Raw genomic sequence first — 15,180 nt, forward strand, 5'->3', positions numbered from 1 at the left:
GAATTTTCTTTCTTAATGGATTGTAACCAAAATGTTCTCAATGCTTTAGCACTATTTTTTTTTTGTTTCAGAACCTTATATTTTACCTTGAATTTAGCAGAATTTTGGATAAGCAACAAGATTAATTTTATATATATTTGATAGCCTCAGGGAGACAGACTGGTTTCTCTCATGAATTGCCACTCTTAGGAACACTGACCGTCAAGGCAGGAGACTTCTCCTCCTCCACCCCCCTTTTGGATTTTGGAGATAATAAAACTCCAGTGGTCATTTAACCTCATTCCATCAGGCAGCAATTTATTTAGTTTACACTTGAATTCATGAGAGAAAGGGTTACTAATACCAGGAGAGGAGACAGTGATGTCCCAGCTCTTCTCAATTATGAAATAACCATAGGCAAATGCAAAGGGTGAGGTTAGGCTTGAAGTAACCATAAACAAAGGAAAGGTTAGTTTAGAATTTACACTTAAATAATAGTTTCAGGCTAAATTCACCCAACTATAATTTCAGTTATTGTCTTTCCACTGTTTTATAATATAAATGCATTTATAAATGATTTTAACTCTTACAGTTTTTATTAATTTTTTAAAAACCTATTAATTTTATAACACCTTTAAATACCTTTCATTCGACTTATAACATATTAAATGAACTTAACCATTACTTTAATTTTTCCTTTAAAGTAAAAGAATAAATCTCTTGCAGTTAGTTTGAAATAAAAAGCTACTTTTCAGGATTTGATTTCTAGAACATAAATGTTCTTTTAAAAGAGGTAAGACTCTTCTTCAAATACTGAGGAAATGATGAGGTTAAAGCACAAAAAGCTATTTTGATAAAAGATTTTCTTTGTATATTGATCTTACTCAATTTTAATCATAAAAATTTTCCTTCCACAAACCTACTTTCAGTATTCATTTAGGTTTTGTCCCACACTCTACTCATTCCAATAATCAATCATTTTATCTTAGGACAAAATCATCTTCTGTTTCCTTAACAATAAAAACACACTCCATATATCCCACATACTAAGTTACCAGGCAAACTTCTTACAACATATAATTGCCATTAATACTAAACAAGCTTGTTAAAATAATGAACTTTTCTTCACTTTAAATACTTAGTAGCATGTAATACCAGAAACAGTTTTTTGGAAGCAAGTTGGCCAGGGAGACTGGCTGCCGAATAAGTTTGTTATAAAATTGCCTTTTATTATTATTATTATCAATTCAGTTTTTGTTAAATAATGACTTTCTGCAATTAGCCATTTAAATACCTTAATTTAAACAATGCTTTGTAAAACTTTTATAATTATTTATACCCTTAAGACAAATTTTACCTTCACAGAACACATTCTCTTACTTAAAGTTACTACAATACCTTCTAAGAACCTGGGCAGAATGCAAAGGTATTTTGGCTTTGACAACCTAGGGAGGGAACTTTACTGCATTTATTCTGATTCTGCTTTTTACCCCCTTCACAGCAGTCGGGTGCACAACAATCAAACAGGAACGCAGCTTATGAATAGAAGGTGTGGACTCACTGGAAAGGGGCAAGCTGCTCCCCCCTTTCCAGCTTTCAGGCCAAAATGGACAGACAGAACCTACTCAAATTCAGCAACTCTCCAGGGGACCCAGCCACCCTGACTGGGGCAGTCCCAACAAAATTGGGTGCATGGCGTGGACACAGATGGCCTCCAAGCCTCGGCAAAGAGCCAGACCAGAGACAAGACAGCAGAGCATGCACAAAGATCTAGACTCCGCAAACATCCGGACTCCTCAATTTTGCCCCATAATCATTTCACCCCCTTGCCAATGGCAAGGGAGGGCTCCAGCTCAGCTGTAATTCTATTTTACATAAGGACACAACTCCAACACTAGCATTGAGCTGACACAGACAGAAGCACAAAGGTCACTAATCTGACCCACAAGTTTATATATATTTTCACCATGGCTGCCCCCACAGCCATCACAAACCTCAGAACACTTAACATTTGGTATAAAGCGAATTCATTCACAATTTAGCACCATAACAAAAGATTTCAGCTAGACTTTTTCCAGTGTTTAAACTTTACACCCAGACCAAGCTCCACCAGAAAAGCCGATCCATTTTCCTGTAACCAAGTTTTGTTTTGTTTTGTTTTTTTATCTAGACCAATTTCCAGGACATTAGGACTTGAACCTATAAATAGCCCTTTTTACTAAAATCAAGACTCCACTCCTTTAGTAGATATAAGACTAGTACCAGATTCTAACATGCAGTTAGACAAACCCAAAACACCAGGGCTTTTTCCCGGTTTTTCTCCAGGACATTAGGACTCGAACCTATAAACAACCCTTCCTATTAAAATCAAGACTCCACTCCTTTAGTGGATATAAGACTAGTACCAGATTCTAACATGCAGTTAGACAAACCCAAAACACCAGGGCCTTTCCCCGGTTTTTTTCCTTTTCCCAAGCCTAGAGAGAATGGCTTCCCCCCAATTTTCTGGGGCTACTAGGGTTCTTTCGGGAGGTGATCAGCCTCCCCTTCCTAGCAATTAAAGCTAGGGCCTTTAATTAGACTTTAATAAAGACTGTGCTCACCCAGGGAGTCTTACCTTTTTCCATGTTCGGAGTTCTTTTTCGTTCCCAGAATCTTTCTCTTCAGACCTTCCATTGCCCTCGATTTTTGTCGGGAAGAATCTGGTGGAGCCCACATCTTTTCTGGATTAAATTTAATCCAGGGGTGCCCAGATTTGGGGTTCACCCGAGTCCTCCCAGCTTCCTCGGGGATTTGGAAGGGGCAGCAAAATGCTACCATCTCTGGCCTTCGTTTGTTGTCCCTTCGTGGTCGCCAAAAATGTTGTAGAATTTGAGAGAAGTTCAGTTACTTGAGTATAGAGAGGCCAGGACTCAGGAATGATTTTGAGAAAGAAAAATGGTTTATTGATGGCCGGCCAGACTTGGGAACTTTCTGTTTGAATCCCGAGCCCCGAACAAGATTTTTCAGTCCCTTTTATACAGAGAGGAAAGGCCAAATGGTCCTTTTGTTTCAGTTCTCAATAGGCTTGAATTAGCATATATTTCCACATCTTAGTAAGCTTTTAGCATGGACCTCAGGCATTCGATAAGCTTTTAGCATATTTGCTTTACATTTCCCCTGAATACTTAAAGTTTATAGACCTTGCATTGTTAAACTGTCTCCTGCTCGCCAAGGGCAGGACTGCAAACTTTCATCATCCCACACCCACAAGTCACAGATAGTTTAGGTAATCTCTGAAGAGACAAAGAGCCTGCCACCCATAGCCCACATCAGTATATGTATATTTCTGTAGAATTGATTCCAAGAAATGGAATGGCTTGGTCAAAGAATAATTTTTTAAAAAACAAATACTATCAAATTGCCATCCAAAATGTTAGCACCAATTTCCCCTCCATCTAATAGTTCACCACCCACATCTTCACTGCCACTATGCTATCAGTCTTTACAATTTGCTAATCTATTAGGCAAAAATGGCATCTAATATGAATTCTTATTTTTTGGATTATTCAGGATGTGAGCACATATATGTTAATGGCCATTTCTACATCTTTACCTTTTGTCCATTATTAGTGAAGTTGAGCATCTCTTCTTTGCCATTTGTTTCCTCTTCTGTCAATTACCTTTTCAATTTTTTTTCTCCACTTTTCTAATGTAGACTTTGGCTTTCTTTCTTATTCTTTATAGACATTCTTTATAAGATTTGGAAATTAATTCTTATTCAGTTATATGCATTGCAAATGTCTAATACTCTATGGCCTGAGTTTTCTTTCTGTTTCTGGTGACTTTTAGTGTAACCAAGTTTAATTTTTTTATCTAGCCAAATTTAACCTGTTATCTATTTAGGTTGCTAATTTTTAATTTATTGATATGTAGACTTTTTTTTCTACTATAATATACGTGTTGCAGATATTTCCATAGTCTACTTTTTTATATGTTTTAACTATGGCATAATTTTTATCATACAGAATTTTTAAAATTTTGTATAGCACTCATTATGTCTTTTACGTTTCTGCGCCAAGAATCCAGGACCACACAAGCTCCTTTCTTGTCCTCATGTTACAGGAATTTCAATCCATTTCTAATCGCCACAGCCATCCCGGGTTTTCCGTTTAACTTCGGCGTATACTTTGGCTAGGGAAAGCCTTGACTCTTTGATCAACCTGGAAACCCGCGGCCAAGACCAGCGAGACGGTCTCCTAGATGGAACGCGAACTGCGCAGAAGGACCTTGTGAGCATGCATAGTTTCAACCTCTCAGCCTTGCTTCCGGGGTTGCGGAGCTCCGGACCTGGAGTGGTGGTCGTCGGGCAGTAGGGGATAGTTGAAGCAGTGGACTTATGCGGCGGGAGCCGGACAGGCAGGAAATGGTCTGGAGAGGATGTTCTCCCCTTCTTCGGCTGCGGTGAGAGAGGGGAGGAACAGGGGCTGATTTCCGAGAAGGCTGGCACTCGTCGCTTGTGCCCTGAGGTAGTGGGGTCCTGTGACGAGCAGCGCCCTCTGCCTGTTGCGCGGCTGAGGCGGGAAGGGTCGGGAGGAGAACAGGCTTAACCAGAAGTAATGTGTGCAGGGAAGTGGTGGGAGCTCAGCCAGAGGCCGAGTCTCTTCTATTTCCTTGCGTCTGCCTTGAACGGGATGCAGGAAGTCACACCCTCTCAATGAGCTCCACGGTGTCATCTTCGGATTAGTGAAATTACCAAGTGGTAGATGGATCTTTGTTTTGCTTTGTTTTTTTCTTGAAAAAAATAATTGTTTAAATGGGCCTTGACAGTAAGAGGTAGAGAAATTTATGAAATTTCTCCTTGTTTGGTCATTCGTTCCTCTAAATAATAAAGATGTCAGTATCTTAACAGTAAAAACAGTGAGGTGTAAGTGGGCCAATGGACAGGCCCATCTAAACATGGGACCTGAATATGCACTAAACATGATGCCCCACATCAATGTAGAAATCGTGGATGGTTCTGTAGATGATGTTGGGAAAACTGACTCACTATATGAAAAAAGATACCTGGGCTGCCTCCTAAAACCACATAAAATGGACAATTCTAGATGGATTAAAGACCTACATATAACACATATGAAGTGAATAGAAGAAAGTGTAGGAAGATATCTTTGGGACCTAAATGTGAGAAAGGTCTCCTTAAACGCTTCAAAAACACAAGCCACAAGGTAAAATTTTGAAGGGTTTCATTTTATCAAAATCAATTATTTGTTTTCAACAAAAGGCACCATAGGCAAAACTAATAGGCAGGTGACAAAATAGAAAGCAGACTTTGCAATGTTTAATATCACTGTATTTATGGAATACATGTGAAACAATCAGACAGCAATCTCAATAGAGGCAATTTCAGAGCTTCGGTTCAAACTGCCAATTTTCAGAAGGGGAAGCCTCCCAAATCCAAGTTGCATATAAATAGATGTTTAAATTTATTAGTGTCCATATGTGATCAAATTGAAATAACAATGAGCAATGGCTTATCCCCATTCAATTGGCAAAATTAGGCTGATTCATACGGAATGTGGGCACTGCTGGTGGGAGGTTAGTGACACTGCCTTCTGGGACACCTTTATCCCGTTTACTGGATGTGTCTCACAAGGGTTGTAAATCAGTCCTAAATACGTACCCAGAGAAATCTCCACCCAGGGCTTTAAGACATTGTGTTCGAGTCTACAAATTATTTGTGGTGGTTTGGAGTTAGAGGCACCCTGAATGTCTACTCCAGGAGGATGGCAGGATGGGGTACTCTGAAGCAAGAAAGAAAAAGAGACCAAATGCACACATCGCAACAGAGATTGTTGTAGAAGTCGAGAAAGGTTCAATTATTTGTGTATAGAAAGGTCAGGACTCAAACAAGTTTTGGGAAGGAAAAATGATTTATTTACAACTAGCCGGGCTCAGAGCTTCTCATTCCAAAATCCTAGCCCCAAACAAGATTTTTGAGTTCCTTTTATACAGAGGAAGAGCCAAATGGTTCTTTGTTTCAGTGTTCAATAGGCTTGAATTAGCATATATCTTCCATATCCTAGGTAAGCTTTTAGCATGGACTTCATATATTCTAGGTAAGCTTTTAGCACATTTGGTTTGCATTTTCCCTAAATACTTAAAAGTTCATAGAGTTTGCATTGCTAAACTGTTTCTTCATGTCTGGAGTTATTGTCATGTTTACCAAGGGCAGGGCTGCAGTTCTCACTGTCCTAAATGCACAACTCAGGTTATCTATGAAGAGATAAACAGCGCCCCCACCCCCCCACCCATCATTTCCCCCCTTTACAACAGCTTATCTTGCTAAGCTTTGGCATAATTATTGTTGGAGTTATGAAGTGGGTGACTGTTCATTGTTTTGATTGATTGTCCCACTTATCAATTTCCCACTGGAGGGCCCAAAGTAAAAGTTCCTGGGTAACATCCAGGGTTTATCCTGTTTTCAGAAGTTCTCATCCTGGACAGTAGAATCCTGGGGCCACCTGCACTCACATGGATTTCCAGTCTGGCTCCAGGACCATCTATTAATTTTATTTTACCCTTAAAGAATTTATACCTTTAATCTTAAAGGGCTGCTGAAGGGAGATGATCTCTTTTTCTGTAACTACTTCGTGCTGGCCATGGGTTGTAGTCATTACCTAACAAGGTGTAAAAACTTTATTTTATTTTGACTGGTGGAAGATGGATCTGGCATTCATATGAAGCTGGATGAAGTTTTCATATGGTTAATAAGAGGTTCATTCTGAAAGAAATGAACTTAATTAAAATTTTGGAATTCCCATTTTTAAAAGAAGACATTGGATTACAGAGTCAGACAAGGTTAGGTGCCTATAAAGATGGCACCCTTTTTTAAAAGTTGGTGGAAACAATATATATATTTTGGTTATTTATTTTCAAAGAGTACTTGCAACAGATACTTAGCTTTGTTTTGAAGACGCATTTAAGCTGTTTAATGATTGGCACTTATGTGTTCTGTGAGATGCTCCTGGTGAACCAGCACCTTTTGGGCAATTGGTTTCATTCAGGATTAGTGCACCAAGTTGGAAATTCTTTATGTTTTTGGCTGTGGGAATGATCAGAACTACAGAATAAAGTTTTTTTTACATTTTGGTTTTAAGGTTGTACAATTTCTAGTAATTTTGACTGTTCAATAGGTGACCTATCATTAGCAAGCAAGCCTCATTTTTGTTACACAATAGAGTACAGTAGAATAGTAGGTTGGCTGAGCCTGGCACCAATTAACCGGCTACCTGCAAGCCACTGGTGGCCCCATTGTTTTTCAGCTAAGACAGCCACCTTATTTTATAGACATGTTTATTAATTATTTAGAAAATGAAGTTACCAGGAATTTAACATGTCTAAGGCATTTTTGTATCTGATCCAGAATAGAAAAGGTAACATTATAATTATTAGGCATATATTTAGAACAGGAAAAAAGTACAGCACTTAATATTAATTAATGTATTACTTAATGCATAAGGATTGTGGGTTGCAATTAGTAGTTTTAAGTTTCAGGTTTGTAATACTTTACATGTTATCTCTCCATGGGAGCAGGTCATAATGCCAATTGTGTTTAAGTTTTACTTACAATATCCTGGTAATCATGGCTCCACTTAGCATGTTCTTCACACAGTGAGCAAGTCGCAGCATAGTTGATCCTAGAGAGAGTTTTCCAGTATTCTACCAGCCTGGTGCATAGTGCTCTCTGGCACTATGGAACAGTGTCAGTCTGGAGTTGATATCCATTCCACCCTTGACTGTGCTGAGTCATCATTGGCTGCTGCAGGAGCTTGAAACTATAACATAGTTTCCGTTGACTTCAGTAGCAGAACCAGAGGCTGATATAGCAAATATTTTTATTTGAGGAGTCAGTGACTAGCCTAGCCAATAACTCACTTGGAGAGGCAACTTGTAATGTATTCAAGGTTTGGTTTGATTGTACAAGAGAGTTTGACAATGTTAAAGTTTATTCCTTGATTTTATATATTTTAAACATTTTAATGCAACACATCATATATCAAATGACTTTGTTTACTTAAATACAATTTTACCATGAAGATAATAGTAGGCATTTTACTTTAGTAATAGAAGGGGAAAAATATATTTTTCATTGTTAAAATGAAAATGGAAGATTCTTAATAGAATCAAGATAACTTTTCATTACCATTTACTTAAATATGCACCTTGTGGTGGCCTTCAGATATGTTTTATTATCATGAAGTTCTTCTTTGTCACCAATACCAATCCCGGTTTTTAGTTAACAATGGCTTCTAGAACTAGAATCATTTAAATGTTTCAGTTTGGAAGATGTTTTTACAAACTTTTTATAATCGACCACAACCACATAGACTAGTTACCTTACATTTAAATAAACTTATTAAATTACAATTACCAACCAAAGAAGTTTACTTTATTTAAGAGAGCATATCTACAATTTTCTTCTTTAGCTTAATTTCATTAATATGAACTTACAATTTTCATTACTCCAAAGGTTTTGTACATATAATGTTAATTTATTTAATGGACATTTTATAAACCAAGGGAGATTACACCCAAGCTAAATAAAATTGAAATCATTATAGTTTATGCAAGGAATGTTCTCTTTCCTTTCTTGCAGGAAGCTAAAACCTCTTTTCTTTGTTTAAGTTCTGAAACTGTGAATAATTTCAAAAGCATTCTGATACTAGACTCCAAAATATAATTGCATAATTTGTTTAATCATAAGTTAAGAAAGATCTTTCCATAGCTTTTATGGACTTTCTTTTTATTTACTGAAATTTGGTAATAGAATTATTAACCACCCTTATTTTAAGGCTGTTAAAAAGCTTAAACTGGGGAATTACAGGGCAAACTGATTTTTAGTTCCCCAGCCTAGAAGATAGTTTTAATCTGCCACACCTAGCCCCTCCCTCAAAGTTCTTGCAAAAAGAAGATCCTTTCCCAATAGTTTCTATAATCAGATTTCTATATGACTTTTCCATCCTGCTTAGTCTAATTTGGGCTCCAGGTATTTTTTTTCGCACACATAACTGCATATTTAATTTTTAGCAATTTGAATAGAGCTCTTTTAAGAATTTTCATTTGTTAATTTGATATTATTATCCCAGTGTCTGATGATACAACCCAAGCAAAAAGGCAAACACAAATAGAGTTAGACACAGAAACACAACTCATTGATGTTTATAATTTGCATTATTTTATATGCCTTTTAGTTTAATTTGGGTTCTAGAAACATATATTATTTATATAGCTGCATATTTAACCCCAACAATTTGAGCTAATAGGCAAACATGAATAGTTTGACATAACTTAGTTACTTAAAACTTTCATTTCCTACAAAATAAGTGACTGCAAAACATTTGAAAAGGCTCCTGAAAGTTTTTTTAAAATTTGCACTATAAACCATGCCGTTTTGCACAAGAATTTTGTTTCTTAACCAATGACTTGTAACCAAAATGTTCCCAATGCTTTAATACAATTTTCCTTTGCTTCAGAACTTTGCATAGACTCACAGAGAGATTCAGAAAAGCAGAACCTGGGAAGGATGAAGATTTATTTTGGCCTTTGACATCTTAGGGAGCAAACTTTATTGCATTTATTTTGATCCTGCTCTGCATCCCCTTCACTTCTCCCCCTTCCAGGCAGTCAGGTGCATAGCAATTAAATAAGAATGTGGCTTATAAATAGAAGGCATGGACTCACTGGAAAGGGGCAAGCCGGTCCCCCCTTTCCAGTTTTCTGCTAAAATGGTTTGATTTCAAATTTGACACCTTTCCTGGGAACCCCCTGTTCTGGCAGGGCTATGATTCAAGTTACTGACTCCACCAGCCACCCTGACGGGGCCAGCTCCAGCAAACTTGGGGGTGTGGTGTGGACACAGGCACAGACAATTCCTGAGTTCCCGCAAATGGGCCAACCCAGAGAGGCAAGACAGCTGAGCATGTGCAGACACATTTATGCCACCATTTTGCTTCACAAGCTACAATCAACTCTCCTCCACCAGCAAGGGAGGGTTCCAGCTCAACCAAATTCCACCACTTTACATAACCACACAACTCCAACACCAGCACTGCGCTGACTCAGACAGAAGCACAAAACTTATTAATCTGACCCACAAGTTCTATATATATCTTTTTCAACACGGCTACCCCTGCAGCCATTACAAACTTTAGAGAGAACACTTAACATTAACATCTGACATAAAGTGAATTCGCTTGCAATTCAGCACCATAACAAAAGATTCCAGCTAGACTTTTTTCACTGTTTAACTTCACACCCAGACAAAGCTTCACTAGAAAAGCCAATTCATTTTCCTGTAACCAAGTTTTCCAAAATCCAGACCAATTTCCAGGACATTAGGACTCAAACCTATAAACATCCTTTCTTATTATAATCAAGCCTCCACTCTTTTCAGTGGAGACAAGACCAGTACCAGATTCAAACATGCAGTTAGACCCAAAACACCGGGCTTTTTCCTTTTTTCTCCTTTTTCCAGACCTAGAGAGAACAGTTTCCCCCCAAATTTCTGGAGGTCTTGGGGTTCTCTTGGGAGGTGATCAGCCTTCCATCCTAGCAATTAAAGCTAGGGTTTTTCTGACTGTGCTCTCCCAGGGTGTCTTACCTTCTTCTGTGATTGAAGTTTTTTCATTCCCAGAATTTTCCTTTCAGATCTTACATTTTTGTTGGGAAGATTCCGGCGGAGCCCACGTCTTTTCTGGATTAAATGTAATCCAGGGCACCCACATTGGGGTTCACCTGAGTCCTCTTGGCTTCCTTGGGGGCCAGAAGGGTAACAAAATGCTACTTTTTCTACCTTCATTTGCAAATCCCAGACAAGCCCCCCAAAATGTTTTCGAAGTTGAGAAAGGTTCATTATTTGCGTATAGAAAGGTCAGGACTCAGGAACAATTTTTGGGAAGGAAAAATGATTTATTTATGACCAGCCAGGCTCAGAGCTTCTCATTCCAAAATCCGAGCCCCAGACAATATTTTTGAGTTTCTTTTATACAAAGGAAGGGCCAAATGATTCTTTGTTTCAGTGCTCAATAGGCTTGAATTAGCATATATCTTCCACATCCTAGGTAAGCTTTTTAGTATAGATTTCATACATTTCTAGGTAAGCATTTAGCACATTTGGTTTGCATTTTCCCTAAATACTTAAAGTTCATAGAGTTTGCATTGCTAAACTGTTTCTCCAGGACTGGAGTTGTGGTCATGGTTACCAAGGGCAGGGCTGCAATTCTCACTCACCTAAATGCACAACTCAGTCTGGTTATCTATGAAAAGATGAACAGCCCCCCCACCCATAGCCTACATCAGGATGACATAGTGAGGAGTGAAAAAAATAAAGAACATGCTGTAATATTTTTGGAAGTGGTGAATGCACAACTCGATGATTATAATCAGTTTCCATTGATTGTACACATTATATGGAGTATGGTTTGTAAATATGTTTCAATAAAGTTGATTTTAAAAAGTAAGGAAAAGCACATGATTGTAAATGTCATTAATGTAAACTAAAATACATATGCACAAAACAAATCCATATTTTGCAAGAGTGCATACAAGATAAAGACATACTTTAGATTGTTTGCTTTATGGAGGAGGGGGTTTGGAGGGAGATACAGACAGAATTATTTATAAATATGATAACAAGCCCACCCTAGACGCACAGAGTCAGAGTCCTTGAGGGTGGGTGATTGTGATATACATGTACAATTGGACCAGTGGTTTACAACTTGCTTAGGCCTCAGGACAATATAAAAGTAAAACTTGTATACAGCACTTACCAAGTGAAAGAGCTTAACACATGGTATGGAAGGATGTGGAATGAAATCAGAATGGAGTGTCGTTAATCAGAGCGAGTTTGACTGGGTTTTAAAAGGAAGAGCTGCTGAAATGTAAACATGGAACAGTGGGAGGGGAAAGATACTTCACTCCCCAACCTGGCTTTCAGCCCTTCTCCAGACTGAAGCATGCAAAGAAAAATGTGGCATTAGAACATTGGTACCTCACAGCTCCCCTGCTCACACATATCATTTTTTGCCCACCTCCTGCCCCTCTCCCCTTTCTCCTTGTGCCAACCATACAGTCTACATCATACCTGGTTGGGAGCTGAGAAGATAAATGGATAAACAGATGCAAAAAAAAAAAAATTGGACAAGAAGGATTAATACGAAGAGGGGTCAATTACCAAGCTCTGTCTGAAGCTTCCCTGGACGCAGAATGCATAGAGAAAACACCAGTCTTTGGGATAAGTGAGAACACTTTGCCAAGACAGGCCACTGGGAAGAAGTCCCTTCGTCTTAAACCACTGCTAACCCCAACCTCATCCTCGGCATTGTATTGCCCTTAAAAAGGCCCATCTGCAGGACCTTTGTATCCTGTCCTTGCTCAATGGCAGAACTCTGCAAAGGACAGGGAAGGGAAAACAGTCCAGCTACTGAGGGGCATCTACCCAGAGCTCAGGTCTGGTTTGACATCACAAGCTTTTTCTGGGGAGAAGATCCTGAATAAGCCCAGAGTCACTGAGCACAGCTTAGAGGAGTCTCAGCATCACATACTGGGGATATTATTTAAAAGACTGGAAGGACATCACACTCAATTATTTCCCGTGCTGAGATGCCAAGGATGACAATCTGCCACTAGAAATTCATTCCTTTGATCTTGCCATCCTAAGCCCTCCTTTCAAAGTAAATGCTCCTGGGAAAGGCAGACTATACACTAATTCAGACTATGTTGTCAGTGGTTTGTTGAGACATTTCCCACCTCCAACCCTCCTGCCCCCTCCATCCCCTGCAGGAGTAGGGAGACTGCAAGACAGACTTTCCCAAACTCACAGTTTTGTCTGGAGTTTTGCTGGGGCTGTGGAGATGGTCCTTGAGTTCTTTCCTCCACCCATCCTGGCCTTCTCCCACATCCTCCTTCCTTTGGGTTCACTCTCCCCTCCTTGTCAGCTCCTCTTCCACTATGGTTGAAAGTGGCTGAATCCCTTCAGGGGAGAAAACTGACTTAAGTCCTCCCACTTTGGGGCACACTCAGTGTTCACCCTTCCCAGTGGCATTTACTTTAAAAAGAGGACATCCCTAGGAGTAAATGTTTAATGGTGAATTTTTAACCGAATCTTATAATTTAGTGGGAAGGGGCTTGCAGGGTGTGTTCGGAGTGCTCAACGGCTGTGGGTGGGTGGGCAGCCGGTCCTGCACTGGTTTGAGAAAGAAAGGTGAATTGAGAATTATTAGATCGTTGCCAGGCACCTCTCTGTAAGAGTCTAAAACCACCTAAAGCCTCCCCCATCACATGCACCCATGGAAACACATAGGCACATATTTATCAACTGGCCAGCAGCCAATACCATGGGTGAAGTCACACAGAACTTATCCAGTTCTGTGGTGAGTTTCCCTGGAGGAAAAACTAAGAAAAGAGAAATCTCTCAGGTGGGGAAACATATCAGATAAAACCGATAGAAAAATACTGATAAAACATTTTCCCAAAGTGCACATTCTCCAGGGCCCAGCTCAGGTATGCTCCGGGGACGTGGGTTGGGCTGGACATGCAGGAGGAGAGGGTTCTGAGGTAGAGGAGGGGGAAGAGCAAACCTCTGTCCTTGTCCCTAAACCTCCTGTGTCTGAGACACTCACCTTCTCACCCAGGACCCTCCCTTTTGGCAGTCAGGAATGTGGGTGAAAAGCTTGCCTCTTCTGCTGCTATCTTTTTCCTTCTCTGCCTGCTTCTTTAGCATCTCTGAAAGGAAGAAAGAGGGCTTGATGATGTGCCTTTCCCTGAAGGTTTGTTTCCACGCCCCATCCGAGCCCTAAGGCCCTGAGTTCTGTGAGCCACACTGGCACACGGTCTAGCCATGGTGGCCTGCCCCTGACATTCTTCTGATCAAAGCCTGTGTCAGGAAAGGGCTCTGCACATCCTTCCTACCTTGAGTTCTCTGTTGCTCCTGAAAGAAGTACAGTGCTCTTGTTGTGAGGAGAGCCAGGAGGAGTGGCAGTCCCACCAGAGTCTCTAGGGAAGTACCCTTCCAGGGGGAGGCTCCTGGTAAAAATACATATGTAAAATACCCCACCCCACCCCACGGGTAGTTCTTTCCATTTAGGCACCACTTAAACTCTCAAGTGACAAGACTATCCTGAACCCCGCATCTTGAAAAACATTCCTAGTGGCCTTAGGTTGGTCAGTAAAACTTTCTGGGCCCCCACCAAAGCCATTGGTAAATTGGCATGAGAGTGACTGCTGGGATCACGTGGTTTGGCAGAGATTTAAACTTGCTTAGCAGAAGGCAAAAGTGGTGCAAACTGAAGACTGTGAAAGGAGAGCAGCTGGTGGAGCTCCCCACTCTTCCCTCCTTAGAGCTTCTGTGACCACAGCCCCTGACCTTCCTCTATGTCTTCCCAGTTCTTGCCCTCCATAGAGTAATTTTGTGTCTATTGAATCTACTTGTGCAAAAATGGGGCTATCTCAAAAGTCTTGGTTTCTAAGTTTATTTTTCTAGGAATGTATTTTTATTGTATTGTACAAAAGTATTTGGACCTATATGGACCACAATAGATTGGTCCTTTGCTACAAATGGTTTGAAAAGTACTGGCCTAGAGCTCAAGAATAAGGGCACCAGGGTTTGTTGACTGCCTGAGTTTATCCTCTGCTAACTTTGACCTTGTTTCCTCTTCAGGCCACTTGCCAAGCACATTTCCACCTCAGGACCTTTGTACTTGCTGAAATCCCTCCCCATGGGTATCCATGGGGCTCATGCTCTGTGTAAAGATAAATACAAATCTAAAAAGGAAAAATTGAAATTTTCCTAGTGCAAGAAAGGACAGAGACACCCCCACCTCTCTGGCCTCTTCTTAGACCTCTTTTTTTTGAGAAAACTTGTCATTGTAAAACCCTTTCAGATGGATATAAATCATTTTAAAAGCTAAATCAGCCTCTTGTCAGTTTTACAACCCAGGGATGTTTTTCTTAAGGGCCTCAGAGCCATCTCTTTAACATGAAAAGTCCAAGAGAGATAGGGTCCCTGATTCCCTGACATGTGGGCATTTAACTTAGATGCCTGGCTCCAGTTGTAACTATCTGCTAGGCATAAATATGAGAATCTATAACAAAACACTTCCATGGATACCTCCTAATAAGAATTTGATACTAGACAATAACTTTACCTTCAACTTATCTCTT

At 39.8% G+C, this 15,180-nt stretch overlaps 1 protein-coding gene across 1 annotated transcript in view; it reads right to left on the bottom strand.

Moving 5' to 3' along the window:
* LOC101434596 (butyrophilin-like protein 3) overlaps nucleotides 1-15,180 on the bottom strand; it is a 103,061-nt gene that overhangs the window by 87,819 nt on the left and 62 nt on the right. Inside the window, exon 2 of the mRNA XM_071218734.1 lies at nucleotides 13,641-13,743. Coding sequence (XP_071074835.1) covers nucleotides 13,641-13,743 — 103 coding nt within the window. The remainder of the gene's footprint in view (nucleotides 1-13,640; nucleotides 13,744-15,180) is intronic.

Source organism: Dasypus novemcinctus, chromosome 2, assembly GCF_030445035.2.
Source record: "Dasypus novemcinctus isolate mDasNov1 chromosome 2, mDasNov1.1.hap2, whole genome shotgun sequence".
Classification (NCBI taxonomy): Eukaryota; Metazoa; Chordata; class Mammalia; order Cingulata; family Dasypodidae; genus Dasypus; species Dasypus novemcinctus.